The following is an 18123-nucleotide window of genomic DNA, read 5'->3' as shown; positions in this document are numbered from 1 at the left end:
TGGCTGTAATTTTTGTTAATTTCTTCGGTTTCAGCATTTCTTCTTAGTAACTATTCCTTTCTTCATCCCCTTTTAGTTTTCTATATCTTTTGTTTTCTAGCCCAGCTATCTCCCCCCTCCCCCCCCCCCCCCCCCAAACTCCATTACATATGATGCATTTAGGTTTCCACTATTGTTAACTTGTGTTCAATGTTTTAGCAGTAATTTCTTTCTTGCATATTACCCTGTCTTCCACCTTTAAGCTCTCAGGCTTTAAAGTACCGTCTCGTGCAGTCCCCAACAATCACTTTCCTTCTCATCCCATCTGGTAAGTCTCTCCTGACCCAGGGTTCTGGACAACTTTTCTGAACTCTCCCCATTTTCTAAACATCACCAATTATTTTCCTTCACCCCTTTATTTTCCCCTTCAACGCTTCTGCCAGAGGAGGGAGCAGCTGGCTCCAAAAGTGTGCAGATTTCAATTGGAACTTCAGATTTGGTGCTCTTCTTTTCTGATTTTGGTCAGATTCCTGTTGCTAGTAGCATGTGGAAATTACTACCATAAATAAGTAACATTAGTTCTTGGACTTATCAACATTCCTGCAGTTCACAAATAATTCATTCGTTCTTACTTTCAGCTGTGTGTAAGATACACAAAGGAGAATATGCCATGGTCAAAATATGGAACAGACTGAAGAAAAATATTTCAGCCTGTCAAATTCAGATAAGACATGAGTGGTTTTCCTATTGTCTATAGCAACACTTTCATGTACTTCAGTAGCTTTACCTTCAGATTGTTGGAATGTGTGTATTGTAGAGTATTATGTCATTTACATGTGCTAGCATCTTTCATAAGGATTCATGTTAACAGAATATGTTTGACTATCAACTTATCTGACACAATGTTTAGTGTGTTTTGATGATATTTTGAGGCTGGCATTGTCTATTGCAACTTCATACTCACTTACAAAGAGTCCTTGTATATTGAAATTGCTATCAATTACATCTGTTCATTGTATGTGTAACAGCATTCATTCATTCATTCATTCATTAACTGTTCATCCTCCATTCTGTGTCACTCTGATGTCAAGAAATGTATTCATATGATTCTTATGTATTCTTTGAAAATGTTGAGGTTTCTGTAAACAAAGACAAAAATTTGCAAATTAGTGAGTGTATGATAAGAAATCCAGAATGAATGTTCCAATCTGTAGCAGTGTGTGTGGTATTGTGCAACTTCTTGGCAGATTAAAACTGTGCCGTATAGAATTTGAACCTGCAGCTCAGCCTTTTTTGGATAATGCTCTTACCAACTAAGCTATTCAAGCATGACTCTTGACCCAGCCTCCCAGCTCTTCTGCCAGAACATGTCTCCTACCTTCCTGATGCCAGTGCTCAATACTTACCAAACTTAACTTTTACAGGGATTTTCTGCCACTAGTGAATATGCCATTACTAACCAAGACAGTATTTTTAAAACCAGATTTTATTATTTAAGTTAAAGCTTGCAACCTTAGTCAGCTCCAGGGAGCTCCATTTCCAATTTTGTATTGTTTGATGTTTTGCAGCATATGTTTTATTTCATTGCTAATATTTTGCAGCCTTCCAAAACCAGAGAGTGAAATTGCAACAGCGGCTCCATCTGAAGTTCCTGAAGAAACAACGGAGACAAGAAAGGTAGTGACAGTCATTAATTTTTTCTACTTTTAGTTATTTACAGCTACCACAAACGAATACTGAAATATTACAATTAAATACAATAAGTGGTGCTGTTCTTTCTTGTCTGAACGACAACAGCACATTAAAGCACACACTTACATATTTTTAGATTTAAATATTAAATGGGCGTTCTGTGGGGCCTGTGAAAAAGAATGTAGTATAGGGTAGCAGGGGGAAAGCAAGAACAAATTTGTACCTCCTGTAAAATGTAATGTGGTAGACAGACTGCTTATATTGTTAATGCAGTCATAAGCTGTACTGCAGACACGATTACTGTTGGACTTGGGGAGGGGGGAGACACACTGTATCAGTTTCTGTGTAGCACAGGGATAGCCAAGAACTCTGCACACATATGGATATATCTCACTTTCCCCCTTCACTATGGTGTTTGAGTGTGAAGAAGGGTTAACTACGAACATGCTGCATTTGATGGTAGAGCAACTGTTCATGGAACACTGAATAGATTGTGTGGGGCTACGTTTGTTATTATGATGTATTAGCAAATTCGAAAATCTGAAGCTATATACAACATACCATGATGAGCAATATTGTACTGTTACTGGCAGTTGGTACAAGAGAATATACGTAAAAAAATTAAAATTTATTCGTGCAACATTTAAGCTGAGATATAAAAAGAGGCAAAAGCAAATAATTTCTACAGCATGCTATTAAAGGCGGAATAAATGATTTTAACTACGTGTGAAAGAAACAAATTTTATTATCTACGACTTCTCTACTGACATTGCAGTGGCTAAAATTTTCAACAATATACCTCTCAAAATTTCACCATTATTTATTTTTGTGTTACTGAAGATATACTATTATATATAAAAACAAAGATGAGGTGACTTACCGAACAAAAGCGCTGGCAGGTCGATAGACACACAAACAAACACAAACACACACACAAAATTCAAGCTTTCGCAACAAACTGTTGCCTCATCAGGAAAGAGGGAAGGAGAGGGGAAGACGAAAGGAAGTGGGTTTTAAGGGAGAGGGTAAGGAGTCATTCCAATCCCGGGAGCGGAAAGACTTACCTTAGGGGGAAAAAAGGACAGGTATACACTCGCACACACACACATATCCATCCACACACACAGACACAAGCAGACATTCCCACGTGGAATGTTTCCTTCCATTATATTGAAGATATACTATAATTTATATCTGGCACACAGATAGGTGTGGACAGTTTCACAGATTTTCCTCTCTCAGGTTGTGTTCGCAGCTTGTGATCTAGTGTTTAGTGTCGCTGCCTCTGGATCACGGGGTCCTGGGCTTGATTCCCAGCCATGTTGGGGGTTTTCTCTGTACAGGGACTGGGTTTTTGTGTTGTCATCATCATCATCATCATCATCATCATCATTCTTGACAGTGACTCGATTGGACTGTGGAAAGAATTGGGCAGTGCGAAGAATTGGACTTCGTAAAGAATTGGGACTTCGTTCGTAGAGAATTGGGACTTCATTCGTAGAGAATTGGGACTTCGTTTGTAGAGAATTGGGACTTCGTTTGTAGAGAATTGGGACTTCGTCCGTAGAGAATTGGTACTTCGTTCGGGCTCTGATGCCTGCGCAGTTGAGCACCCCACAAACCAAAGATCATCTTTCAGGTTCCTCTATAATCATGATCCATGTTGTTTAATTATTGAGAAAACTGTCACACACATGTTGATCCAATCATTGACCACTTTTGCAGCCTCATTATGCAGACGTGAAAAATTTTCCCAAACAAACCTATGTAGAACTCCAGGACAGTTTTAATGTGAAAGAACCTGTTTTTTAAACTGAATGCTGCAGGTCGATCAGTTCAATGTGCAAATGCATAGGGGTGCTTCCAGTCAAAATTGCAAACGATCTCCAAAAGACCACAAAACCTGATGTGAGGTTGGCAGGGTCCTGAAAAGTTTTGAAAACTGTTCCCGTATTTTTCAAAACCAAAATGAATTCACTTTCTTCAAGACCAAAGAGCTTAGGGAAATGGGTGGAATTCTTTTTCAGGCATTGTGCTTTCACAGTAGCAATTTTTTTTACGTACATAAATTTTTTCATGAGTTCTGCCGCCTCAGTAAATCATTCTTTTATGAACTGAAAAGTTTATTTGATATGGAAAGTTTAAGCAGTATGCTGTAGCTTGCTTTTAATGGTGGCCTGGTGTAGTTGGTTACTGGCTAAGAACAAGAAACAGTGAAACTGACTGTGAATACGTTGGAGTTCTACAAGCAAATACGTACAAATAAAAACAGCAAAAACTCTGTGATTTGTATATTTGTATGGGTTTTTCACACTGGGATCGGATTGCGTCCTTTTAGGTCTGCCAACTCCTTTTCTCTGTCATTGCAAATTAAATCTTTAAATTCTTTATACTTTGTATTGTAATGCCACTCACACTCACAGCAAATTTTCTGTGCCTGGCCATTATGTGACTGACTGCTTAATAGACATTGAGATTTCTCGTTGTTTGTTTGGGGGGGGACATTGAGTCTGTAATTTTCAAAGCCTTGTGACAATAGGTTGATAGATTACATCTTTTTGAGTATGTACTGTTGCAACAACCACTGCACTTTCAAATTCCTTTAAACCACAAACAAATAGTGCGGCATAAAAATCAGTGGCACTTTGATTCTGCCAAGTTGAATCATGTTGATCGAAAAATACTGCACCATATGTCTGAAGAAACAGTGCTGTATTGCACTGCTCCACAAAATGCTGCTCTGTACCGAGTGGTTCCGAGAAGTACTAAGTACAGCCAAAATAGGTCTAAGGAAGCAGAGACATACAGAGTAACTGTGAGCCAGGCTTAGTTATGTCAGAAAACACTTAAGATAATTTCAGAAATACATTTTTTGTCCTGTTATCTAAAGTTATATTTTTTATGATGATGGTAAGACTTCAGTCTTTTAAGGAGGGAATGAGAGGTCAATACACCACTTTAATTTCTCTCATAAAATTTCATTATATCAATATTCATTATCTTGGTGACACCACAGAAAATTAGAGTCTTTTATGTACGAGGGCGGTTCAGAAAGTAACCTCCGATTGGTCACAGTGCGGGTTGTGGGGGGAGTAGCGACGCCATCTGTGCGTTCACGCACTCAACAGGTCAGTCGGCATCAAGCCGTGGTCGAGTGAACGTCGTACCTGCGCTAGTTTAGTTTTTGTGGCAGTTTGAAATGTGTGCTGCAATAGAAAACCCCGCCAAATGTGAAGTGCGTGCTGTCATAAGGTTTTTTTACAGCCAAAGGATATTCTGCAGCAGCTATTCATCGTGAGCTTTGTGCCGTGTACGGACCAAGAGTTATGAGTGAAGGAGTTGTCCGTGAATGGGTACGTTTATTTAAAAGTGGACGAGAAAACGTTCATGATGAAGAGATTAGTGGTAGACCATCATTGGTGACTGACGAACTCGTTCAGACAGTTGATTCAAAAGTTCGTGAAAATCGACGTTTCTCAATGTCGGAGTTGTCTACTGGTTTTCCACAGATTTCTAAGATTCTCTTGTACGAGATAGTGACAGCAAGATTGGGTTACCGTAAGTTCTGTGCACGATGGGTGCCCAAAATTCTTACCGACCACCACAAAACTCAAAGAATGGCCTCTGCATTAGACTTTCTGTCACGTTATGAGGACGAAGGAGAACCATTGTTAAACAGAATCGTGACCGGTGACGAAACCTGGATTAAGTATGTGAACCCTGAGACAAAAGAACAATCAAGGATGTGGGCACATTCAAATTCGCCTACCAAACCAAGAAAAGCCTCGCAAGATTTTTCTGCCAGAAAACTGATGGCAACGGTGTTTTGGGATGCCAAAGGGGTGTTGTTGGTTGAATTCATGGAACGTGGTATGACTATTAATAAAGACGTGTACTGTGAAACAATAAAAAAGTTACGACGGGCTATACAGAACAAACGCTGTGGTACGCTGACTTCCGGTATCGTTTTTTTGCACGATAACGCCCGTCCTCGCTCTGCTCGCAGAACAACGGCTCTTCTTGAGTCCTTCAAGTGGGACGTTATCAACCATCCACCTTACAGCCCAGACCTGGCGCCAAGTGATTATCACCTCTTCATGCATTTGAAGAAATGGCTCGGGTCACAGCGGTTTGATGACGACGAAGAGCTCAAAGATGCGGTCACAGGCTGGCTCCAGGCACAAGTGGGTGATTTTTATGCAGAAGGAATTTCAAAGCTTGTGATGAGATACGATAAGTGCCTCAATCGCTATGGAGACTATGTAGAAAAATAGTGCAAAGATGTAGTTGTAAGATGTTTATATTAAAATATTTTTATTTAACTTGGTGTATTTTTTTAAATCAACCGGAGGTTACTTTCTGAACGGCCCTCGTAGCTCTCTCAAAACTGTCTTAGTTATCCCAGAATGACAGTGTATTGGTTGTTCTTTACGGAAAGAAGACAGAGGTTGAAATATTTCCAATGAATTTCCACTGTATTGTATAACAATTGCATTTATTACATGAGGATTTACTAGTGTACTTGAAGTGTGAATATCTGAGTACAGTTAAAACAAAACTAATAGCTTCTCCTTTTTATCTGAATTGTATTTTTAATATACGATCTTGTAATGTGATCCCCACTGTTGCCTCCTTTGAGGCTCCCCTTCCGTGTCTGTGCAGTGTTGGAAACTCCATGTTGTACTTTCTGTGCTGTAAATATGTCAGCTGGCAAACTTGCCACTGCATGCCACGTAAACAAATAACAATAAAACACAAACAAATATTTGAACTAATATAGCATATTCTATGCAAAAATGTGGAGCTATGTGCTGTTTGAAATATGCACTTTAGTATACTATTAATAAACGACACAATTACTTGTTTAAAAATGAAGATGAGGGAATGGAAGACTTTGCAAGTCTGACTCAGAGAAATGTACTGAATTTTAATTACGTAAAAATTTTGTACTTCAGACTGTCATGGACTACTTTGTAAAATGATGGAAATAATGTAATCTGTGAGAGATCTCTGTTCTCCCACCCATGTTTAAAAATATTTCGCATGACTTTTTCGATATTTTTGGAGCAACATCTCCTTACAACGGCGAGTACGGTTTTACTGTTCTGTTTGTAATGTCATTCAACTTTGTGTCTCAGTTGCTACTTTGAGTTGAACATTTCGTCTAGTGTTTACAAAATAAATTTCTTCTCCAAGGCCTTTGTGCTTACAAATGGACTTGAAATAATATTGTGTGATTAATAACAATATGAATTGTGATTGATTGGTACTCACCACACGAGAGATGTTGAATGGTAGTCACACATATAAGAGTAGACTACCGTATTTATTCGAATCTAAGCCGCACTCGAATCTAAGCCACACCTGAAAAATGAGACTTGAAATGAAGGAAAAAAATTTTCTGGACTCTAAGCCGCACCTGAAATTTGAGACTCGAAATTCAAGGGGAGAGAGAAATTTTAGGCCGCATCTCCAAATCGAAACAAAGTTGGTCCATTGTAATATGAGACACAATTTAGGTCAAATGAATGACGATACAGCTACAGTAGTTTGGTTCGAGTCGTAAGCTTAGCAGTTAAGCTTTACCAGGTAGCCATTGCTATGCGTCAGGCGCTCCGTCCGTATTTATACGGGTACCCTTCCTTTTTCATGTGCTTCGTCTGGTTTGAATCGATTGCTTATTTTTCTTTGATCTGATAAGCGCCGTTTTCTATGTTATAGGTGTTTGCGTCACTCTAAGCTGAAAATTCATTACTGTACTGTGTCATGCATTGTTTGTCGCATTCCGATAGTGCGTGTTTAAGGCCTGTCGCCGCTCGCGGCATGGCTTGCTTTTGTGCGCACTACCGCCACTTTAAATTAAAAAAATAGAGAGAGAGAGAGAGAGAGAGAGAGAGAGAGAGAGAGAGAGAGAGAGGAATCGTCTCATTAGCGAAACAATGGCAAGAGACTTCTATTTGTTGTTACTTACACTGCTGCTTTCTTTGATAATGATCAACAAGAACCAAATAATAGACTGCGTATGATAGAATATGTGCTGAACGAGAGTTTAACAAAAATTTCTCCATTTGAAAATCTTTGCGGGCGCCTCTTTAGTACATTACATTCTGCACAGAAATTAGAGTGGTCTTAGATCTAGTCAATTGCTGTGCTTCATTTCTGACTGTATCACTATTAGGCATAAGAATAATACAAATATAAACATGACATGATATGTATATTCTTCCGCGTTTGCTGTTGCCTCACTCTAGTTTCGTAGTTTATTAGCAGACAGGATTTAAATGAGATAGCAGCAAACACGAAACAATACATGGCAAAATGTTTATATTCGTATTATTCTTGTGGTGAAGAGAATACAGCATGTGATTCACAATTCATAAAAGTTCCTATTAGCAACCATCTCTTCCCACAGGTAGGAAAAAATTCAAAATGTAGAGTTGGCCATATTGACGAGTAAAGTTGGCCACATTGACACACATCCCAAACAGTCTTGCCAGTCGCCATCGGATTTACGTAGTACATTGAAGTGCTGCTACATTCGAAGATGAACAATACGGAATTTGTATTTACTTCATTGGATAATGTATGAAAATGCAGTGGTCGAAACTCGGGGTGGAGAAAAAAGCTCGTCTTCCACCTTTTTTTAAATTTATTTACTGACGCAGAGAATTTGGTGCCAGTATTTATCTTTGTGCCTACAAAGCATGCCTGTGTAGCGCTACATATATTCGACGGCAGAAGTTAGTTGTGGCGGCATACACCAACATTTTTCAGAACTTCGCTTGCTTTGCACTCGATTCTAAGCCGCAGGTGGTTTTTTGGATTACAAAAACCAGAAAAAAGTGCGGTTTAGATTCGAGTAAATACGGTAAGCTTTCTGATGAAGTCCGTTTGCTAGTTTCAGTAAAACACGCGCGCACACACACACACACACACACACACACACACACACACACACACACACACAAAGCGTCTCCACCCTATGCCATCATGAGAAAGTCGCTACCCCTTCACTAGCATAGTAGGCTTCAACCAAAACCCATTTTAAGGATTATTTAAAGAATGACCCCCATCACCTCTGGAGAATAGCTCATGTTCCATGCATACTGGAAAATAGACCTGGTGTCTATAATAGTGAACTGAACAGGCCCGCAGGTATGACCTGAAATGATGAGTTGCAACTTTAGCTGAGTAGCTACCTTTCACCCCAATTCAGCACCATCAGACTGATATATTAGATCTTCAGAGTACAGCAGTATTAACTGTATAAAAATCTTGTTTGTATTTCAGCTGTGACTTGTACACTATCAAAACAATTAACATTCATGTTTGTCACTTCACTAATACAGCATACAGAGACCTGAACATAATTCATTGGAATGTTGGACATCAATTTCACTCTGCTTTGTGGAGGAATAGGTACTTTCCTGTAAAGTTGATCAGTTGCGGACTACAGTAATACACAAACATTGTATACTTGACAAGATGTTGCTGTTCACAATACAAAGATAATGTAATAAGCTTCATAATAACATATGGTGATCATGTAAAGGTGTAGCTTGGAAGCTGATCCTGTAGAGGGGATTGATCTCACAGGTCTGATGGAAACTTTGTCTAGCACTGCATTACGTCATCTTTCTTCAAGCAAAATCTGCCCAACTAACTATTGTAATGATTCATTGGGCATTATATATTCAGTCTATTGTTGGCATGTTTACTCTTCCTCTGGGCCCATACACCTGAAAGTCTGGGCTGGTGTAATGAAATAGTGCTCTGTAGTTCCAAATGTTACTTTAGTATGTTTCATCAGTATATACATAAGTAGCTTTTAGCTGCTCTTAAATGTATAATGACTTATATGCACAGGAATTATCCAGAAGACTAAAACATTGATTAACTAAATATGCTATAGAACCAAAATCAGATAATGCTGGTATATTAAATGGCTAATTACATCATTTTATTTGCAGCGAACATTGAGTACAAGCAGTTCGAGTTTGCAGAGTGACCTAGATAAATCAGGAGCGTCTACTGAGAAAGTAAAAAAAGAGAAGAAAAAGAAGAAGAAAAAGAAGCCCAAACTGGAGCTAGAAAGTGCAGAGGAAACAGCACAAGCTGCAGAAGGGTTAGAGGCTAGTACAGAGGTTAGTATTTTGTAATTCTAAAATTGTGAACCATGTAGAATGAAATGTAATTATGTATTTGGACAGTTCACTTCTCCCACACTGAGTAACAGGAATGTAGATAAGAATAAAAACTCACTAAGTTTCTGGGGACAGTCTTTTGCCACAGTTAAAACACACGTATATCAAGACACACATGCAAGAGGACATAGCTTTTCTGCACTACAAAGGTAACATAGAGCATGGCAATTGTGAGACTATTGTAATCTGCACTGTGGTATATAATTCCCATTTCTCCATATGAAACAGTTTTGTAAATTACGTGAGTTACTTCAGTGCACCTCATTCATATTTGTTACAATATCTTGCAAAGCCTCACAAATCACTAAAAAGAAATTATATTTCCAATTTAAATTTGCTTTCTGCCTGGTAGAACACTTTCCTGATACTAGAATAAAGCAATTACAGTATGACTTTTGAATTTTGGTGAGGGTCTTATGTACCACAGTAAAATAACGCTGTCCTAAATGGATCAGAAAGACCCTGTAGCATGTCCGCTGTGGCCTTCCGTGGGTTTTGGAATGCAGGAAATTTATCAGGTAGTATGCATTCGGCAAGTTCAGTGACACATGATGTCTGGGTAGAAATGCAGTGTGCATTTTCTCTGTCATTGGTTTGACCCATCTGTGTATTATCAGTTCTGTTAGGTATTTTGTAAGTGATGTCATATCAGATAGTTGTGACACTGAGATTGGTATCCCTCATAATTCTGTTTAAAGTGAAACTACACTCCAGCTCGATCATTAGAAGTAATGGAGTACTTACTTGTTAATGATATTGCATGTATATTTACATGTCTATGCTTCTCTTCCATCTAACAATACGAGAGAAGGAAAGTTGATACCATATAGCAGAGATGCTGAGCTGCGGTAGACACAATAAAAAGATTCACATAATCATAGCTTTCGGCCATTAAGGCCTTTGTCAGCAGTACACACACCTACATACACACGTGCGCGCGCGCGCACACACACACACACACACACACACACACACACACACACACACACACACACACAAGCGCAACTTGCGCACACATCTGCAGTCTCAGAGAGCTGAAACTCTCTAATTTGACAAATTTGCCTGGTGTTGTAACAAAAAAAAAGGAGGGGGGCAGGGGCCACTTCCAGAGTATAGTTTCAGCTCTCTGAGACTGCTGATGGTTGCGCTTGCGTGTGCGTGTGCGTGTGCGTGTGCGTGTGTGTGTGTGTGTGTGTGTGTGTGTGTGTATATACTGCTGATAAAGGCATTAATGGCCGAAAGTTATGATTGTGTCAATCTTTTTATTGTGCCTATCGCGGCTCAGCGTCTCCGCTATATGGTGAGTGGTAACTTTCCTTCTCTCGTGTTGTTACATTCCATCCTGGATTTTCCATTGTTTGACTTCTCTTCCGTCTATGTGAGAATGCCTCAACAGTTAAAAGATTAACAGAAACTGTAGGGATGTACATCCAGTTAGATTATAGGTAGTATTTGGAGAAGAATAGGGGGGGAGGAAAAATGGAAAAAGGTGTCAGTTTTCTTTTTTTGTAATTATTTGAGGTCTCTCATTTGACAAATGTGCTTGGTGTTGTAAAGGTACAGTACAATTCTAGTTAATGTAGTAAACAGCACGATGAGCAGAATTGTAAGAATTAGAGGAATAATGTCGTCTTCTCTTTTTTTTTAATTTTTTTTAAAATTATATATATAAAGATAATTGCTTAATGATTACAATGGTATCCTCTGTTTGGACATATCTGTCAAACAAAGTTCTTTTACTGTCACCTTTTGAATTTTTTTTATAATTTACAGAAAAAATTTTTGTTTTGAAAATGCCAATCCAGAAAAGTTAGATTTTTTTCTGTGGATTAGTACCATGTAGTACTATATTCTATGTAAAGGAGAGTTTCCACTTTTAAGTCGGACAGATTTTATTTTTAAAAAGCATTTTTTTTTTAACGTTCAGGGGTAATGTGTCTTCACTGAAGTTTTCTTACTAATTTCTTTGTTACAGTGTTCATTTCTGTTGTCTTTGTTGTAGTTATTTCTTATCACTTTTTTGTTGCAGTTATTTCTTATCACTTTCTTTGTTGCAGTTATTTCTTATCACTTTCTTTGTTGCAGTTATTTCTTATCACTTTCTTTGTTGCAGTTATTTCTTATCACTTTCTTTGTTGCAGTTATTTCTTATCACTTTCTTTGTTGCAGTTATTTCTTATCACTTTCTTTGTTGCAGTTATTTCTTATCACTTTCTTTGTTGCAGTTATTTCTTATCACTTTCTTTGTTGCAGTTATTTCTTATCACTTTCTTTGTTGCAGTTATTTCTTTTCACGTTCATTGTTGCAGATATTTCTTACACTTTGTTGTAGTTTCTTTGTCATGGTTGTTCATTGCGGATTTCTGCATTGTAGTTGTTTAGTGTTAATTTGTTTACTGAAGCTGATTCTAAGAAATCTTAGACCATCCAGTGAGTTCTGTGTTTCCGCGAGGAATTTGCCGGTTGATACAGTTGCAGTGTGTTTCGTGAAAAGGACTGGTGTAAATGTCTTCTGACGGGGGCCACAGGAGAGTGAAGTGTGCTATTTGCATATCCATAAAAGAGTGATACAAAAAAAAAAAAAAAAAAAAAAAACAACAGATAGTATCTGAACAAGGTGAAGCCTCCGGTGGTGTAAATGATACAGATTTTGCATCAGTAGAGGAAGAATTAAATACCCTACTACAGAGGTAGGTGTTAGTCCTGTTAAGAATCTGTGGTCAGTGAAGTAGAGTCATAAGCTCTATGCATCAAGAAAGCGCAGAGAACTTACTAAAGCTATGGATGAACAATACAGCAAAACTGACCACACTCTTCAAAGTAGAAATTCCATCTTCAGAAGAAAATGAACCAAAGCACTCTTGCACCTCTTGCCAGGAATTTTTCATAAATATCAATTCAGCTGTTGAATATTGTGCATCCTGCAGTGAAAAAATGCAAGTTTTAACTATTATTCTAGAGACATTTTCAAAGAGAACATTTTTGAACCATGTTCCATCAGTATCAAAGTACATGGTAGACAAATCAAGAAATGTGAGGTCTGTAAAAGGAGTCTTTGGAAGACCAGATCACTATTTTGGTCATGCTGTAGAAGCATCTCAAGTTCAGATAGTGCAGAACTCTTAAGATAAATGGGTTTGTTCTCACCAGAGTGACAACAAAAAAGACACTATAACTGTAACAGTTAAAGGTAAAATAGTTGTGAATGTGAAGAGGTACATGACTCGCAGCATTAAAGAAACTTTTGCAGTTTATAAGAGCAACTATACAACTTCAAATCTTGGAAGATCAAAATTTTATGTACTACAAACTGAGTGGATAGTTCCACACCCATCTAGATGTCTGTTTAGGTGTGAACTGTGTGAATTTTGAACTTTGTGTGGTAACTTTGAAGAACTTACCAGAACATGTGACGTATGACACCTTGGTTGAGCATGTGAGGTCATTAGTAGTCTGTGACACAAAGCGAGAGACTTGTTTGTTTCAAGAATGTGGTGACTGCCCTGGAAAGGGAGGACTGTCTTTACAGACACTTGGCCTGGAAGACGTAGCAGATAACTCTGCAGAAATTACATATGCGACATTAGAGCAAAATAAACTAATTAGGAAAACTGTTGCCTTTGACAGTTTCATTGATGAACTTGGTAAATGGTCAGTGAAAGCAGTAACACACCAGCATCTGAAGAAATTGCAACAACACAGTGCAGAAGTGAAAGGGTGTGTACAGGCTGAAGAGCTATGTTTAGTGCTTCACTGTGATTTTGCTGAGAACTGAACTGTAATTCTCCCAAAAGAAGTACAAGGGTATCATTGGAGTAATGACCAGGTTTCACTTTCTACAGGAGTGACATATTTCCAAAACAAGACCACAAGTGTTGCAGTTATAAGTGAGGACACAGGACATGACTCAGCACATGCTTTACTAGCAATACGCAAAATTCTTCAACTCTAAACAGGCACAGACAAGATCATCATCATTTCTGATGGTGCTCCTAGCCATTTTAAAAATTATTACCAGCTGTTTGAATTGAGTAAATCACTTCTGCCAACTGACCGGGTATGCAGTGGTACTGGTCATGGGAAGGGGCCTTGTGATGGTGTTGGAGGCTTGCTGAAGTACCATGCTACAAAACATAATCCTTCCAGATCAAATACAGCTGTGATTCGGAATGCTGAGGATTCTACGAGAGTCGTGAAATCTTACACATCCACAGCCCTCATTCTTTTGTCCAAAGAGGAAATCGAAGAACTCTGTGAGTAGAAAAAAGAATGGTCCAAACAAACTACTCCTGTGAAAGGAATTCAGAAGACACATTTTTGGACTCAAAGTGATTGACGAACTTATAATGCATGCACTTTAAAGAGCATGTAAGAAGAAATTTCATTCATTCGGCGAACACCTCAGAAACAGCAGGATAATATTCATATTCACAACCTGAGAAGGGGTATGTTTGTGGTGTGTGTGACTGTGAGTGGTGGCAGAGATAATAGACACCAGTTATGAGTTAAACGAAATTGTAGTGAACTTCATGCTACCACATGAACCAGCTGCTTTATATAGGTTACCAGCTAGAGGACAGCAACAATGTCATCAGTGCTCACTTCCTGTTCACAATGTTTTGAAGATTGTAAGTGCTCCACTTCCTTTTGGTTAATCAGGAAGGCATCACTCTATGTCAAAGGGAGATACTGAAGCAGTGGAACACATTTTTAATTAATTGACTGGCTAATTTCAGTACAAAACAGAGTCCACAGAAGTTGTATAAATTGAAACCTTTAAGTCTTTGGATATTTCACATACATTTCGGAACCATTTAAAATGCTTAAAACGTGAGTCTCTTACTCATCTTTCAAAACTAAAATTATGTTAAAGAAGGCTAAGTTTTGATTTTTATGAGCCTGTTATGTAATAATGTGGTAATAAAACAGGTTTTATGTATGGCAAAAATTGCAATTGTTTATAAAACCTGTACCATCTAAAAGTGGAAGCTCTCCTTTTCAGAGAATGTAGAACTATATGGCACTAACCAACAGGAAAAAATCAAAATTTTGTGGACTGGTGTTTTTGAAAAAAAAAAAAAAAAATCCTATAAATTGTAAAGAAAGTTCAGAACACTGTAGTAAAAGAGTTTTGACAGATAAATCCAAATGGAAGTTTTCTTTGTAATCATAAAGCAGTTATCTTTAAAATAAAAAAAAAAAACAACAAAATATCTAGAATTGTTCCAGAGATACAGCATTTTAAAATTTTTTCCAAAATTTGCATCTTCAAAATGGTATGTGCAGTGTCATCTTTGGAGGGCTGTATCTCGGAACAGTGTTTTTTTGAGAAAACAATAAATGTGTTCCTTACTTAGTCCTTCATTTTAACATATGTTAAATTCGATAATGTCCGAGACTATGAAGGTAAGATTTTTTCCTAGCCTGCCTGAATTGATATGGACTATGCGTAGAATGAGCTTGTTAAATACTTCTGTTGCAGGCCATAAGTACATTTGATTCAATATAAAAGGCTTCTGTTAGGTTTTCAGATCCATTATATTTTGTTTCCTCAGCAGTAGCATTCTGTGTCATTTCATACCATTTAAGTAGGTTTTCATGAATTGCCTGCAAATAGTAGGGTAACGGGTCTGTTGTTTCCTTGGATTTATGTCAATAGATTTTAATCATGATAGCAATGTAGCATCTAAAATGCAGTCCGTCCATCACTCACATGTCTAAGCTTCTTGAACATTCTTAGAGCAGTTCAATCAATATGCCCAAGAGAAAAACACACCTATAACATCCACAACTGTTTTATGTCTAACTATGCTTGTAAAATATATCTAAAAACAAAGATGATGTGACTTACCAAACGAAAGCGCTGGCAGGTCGATAGACACACAAACAAACAAAAACATACACACAAAATTCAAGCTTTCGCAACCAACAGTTGCTTCATCAGGAAAGAGGGAAGGAGAGGGAAAGACGAAAGGATGTGGGTTTTAAGGGAGAGGGTAAGGAGTTATTCCAATCCCGGGAGCGGAAAGACGTACCTTAGGGGGGAAAAAAGGACAGGTATACACTCGCACACACACCCATATCCAGCCGCACATACACATACACAGACACAAGCAGACATTTGTCAAGGCAAAGACTGGTACTCACGCTGCTAGTCACCAGTTACATTCATATTCGACAAATGAGCACTGTCAAGAAGACCTGTGTGGTTGACATGGTGGTATGAAGTGCAGTTTCTATGCTGTAGGCGTGTTGTCACAGAGGATGTGTGGTGGATGGTAAGAATAATTACAGGCTGTTTGTGGGATTAGTAGCCTAGCTTTGAAATACTGCCTCATTACTAATCAGGAGAGATGATGAAATTTGAATGTGCTTGAAGCCAGGTCACCCCTTTCTTGGAGAAGAGACCAACAATTGCTTGGTTGCTTGGTGCAAATTGTGTGGTAGTTTCAGCATACATTTTAATTATCTGCCACTTGTCACATTATCCACTCTTTCTTTGACTGATTTGTGTTCATTTTAATAGTCTTAACTATACTGCTGTATCTCATTTTTGTAGCTCCTTCAGAGCTCTTCTTTTGAATATCTCCAAGCTAATATAGTCCTGGTCTAAATCAGTTGTCCTCCTTGCTTACTGAAATAAAGTAAATAATCCCATAGTTATTGAAATTTGCTTTTCTCATGTTCTAAATTCAAAACCCAATTCTTCAAGCTGTGAGAGACAAATAGCATCTTTCAAATGCTTGTACGTGTTGCATCTGTTATTTTCCAGTGTAGAATATATTGAACTATGGGGATGGATTTGCTTTTGACAGAAGAAAAGATAAGATAAAATTCCACAGCTTTGTAAACTACTCAAATTGCAGTAGTTTGTGTAGCAAGTGTTACCCAACAAAATTCCAGGCTCGTGGTTGGTGTTAACAACTGATGATTCTTCAATAGTAAGGACTTAAATAAACAGCAGCTTCAGAAGCAAGTAGTTAGCTTACTCTGTGTTGTCTTTAAACGATTAAAAGACAAACCTCTTTGGAAGGGGGGGGGGGGAGGAGGAGGCAGATGCTTCCTTCTCCTGTTGTATAGAATGTACCTCATTTCAGCAGGACATGATTCAGGTCCCTGGTATACCTAACAATTTTTGTTAATATAAAAATAAATATTTTGAGTGCACATAAAAATTTATTAATTAGCATTATTAATTAGCTTCTAACATATCTTTCCAACAATTCGATGACGGTGAATGTGACAACTTCAAATCACAAAATTAGTGCAGCTAGATTCTAATCAGTATAATAGTGATTTTTGAATAGAAATGACTGCAAACTGTAACAGAAAACTTTACTTAAGCAACATGAACTTTTTTTGTTAATATTACACATTTAAACAATTAATGAAGGCTACAATGCTGTGGCTGTGAATACAAAATTTAAGGTTTACCAAGCATTTGTCTACTTTTTTGTTGTCACTGCATGGAACACAAGCAGTTTTTGTAATTTTTTTTGAATGTTTTATGCATGTTCTTTTTTGTATATCTCACGGGATATACTAAACTTTCTGTCAAACTTTCTTGGACTCAGCTGACATCGGCGTCTTTTTGAAAGCTGGAGTTCAGTGGGAGGTTCACTATATTGTCTTCCCGTACCCCAGGTTCTCGAACAAGACTTTTTTGATTACAGTTATCATCTTCGTATGTCCTCTGGGCTATTCAAATCCTTGCCAACATTCAGCAGAAAATTTCTCCTCTCTTGCATAGAACTTCATGGAAGAATTTGATTTTCTTTTTCCATAACGTATAAGCATTCAAATATCCTATGTCGACAATGTTGAGAAATAAGAAGTAAGGCCATCTTCTTGTGGTTCTTTTCAAAGAATATTCATTAACATCTTGTCCGTTGTATCTACATCCTCTTTGATTGTGCTATAAAGCAAAATTATGTTTGATTTGTAGCTTTCAGTGTCACCTCCTACATTTATGTTGTTATGCTCAGTACTACAAAGTCAAAGCACTGGGACATGTACACCAAAGTAACCACATTATAAAAAAGATGAAAAGACAGATGATATTACTTTCTTTATAGGGTTTGGTAACAAAGCTTCAGGTATTTTTTGCTTATTCTTCCTCATTGATTCTCTTGCAACATTAAATTGCAATTGGAAGAGACATAAAAAAAATTGGTAGTGATGCTGTAACCTGCTCTGGGACAGCTAGTTAGATCCAGCTTGATGCTTTGTCCTTAATTTATTTTATTTA

The 18123-nt window shown here is 37.8% G+C and overlaps 1 protein-coding gene across 2 annotated transcripts in view; it reads left to right on the top strand.

Annotated features, from left to right (window-relative positions):
• Positions 1-18123, top strand: part of LOC124798320 (H/ACA ribonucleoprotein complex subunit 4) — an 87764-nt gene that overhangs the window by 65068 nt on the left and 4573 nt on the right. For both annotated transcript variants that reach the window (XM_047261661.1, XM_047261660.1), the window contains 2 exons: positions 1581-1656; positions 9642-9815. In XM_047261661.1, coding sequence (XP_047117617.1) covers positions 1581-1656; positions 9642-9815 — 250 coding nt within the window. The remainder of the gene's footprint in view (positions 1-1580; positions 1657-9641; positions 9816-18123) is intronic.

Source organism: Schistocerca piceifrons, chromosome 5, assembly GCF_021461385.2.
Source record: "Schistocerca piceifrons isolate TAMUIC-IGC-003096 chromosome 5, iqSchPice1.1, whole genome shotgun sequence".
In the NCBI taxonomy this organism is placed as follows: Eukaryota; Metazoa; Arthropoda; class Insecta; order Orthoptera; family Acrididae; genus Schistocerca; species Schistocerca piceifrons.
The sequence above is the reverse complement of the archived record's forward strand: the minus strand, read 5'-3'. Positions and strand labels throughout refer to the sequence as shown.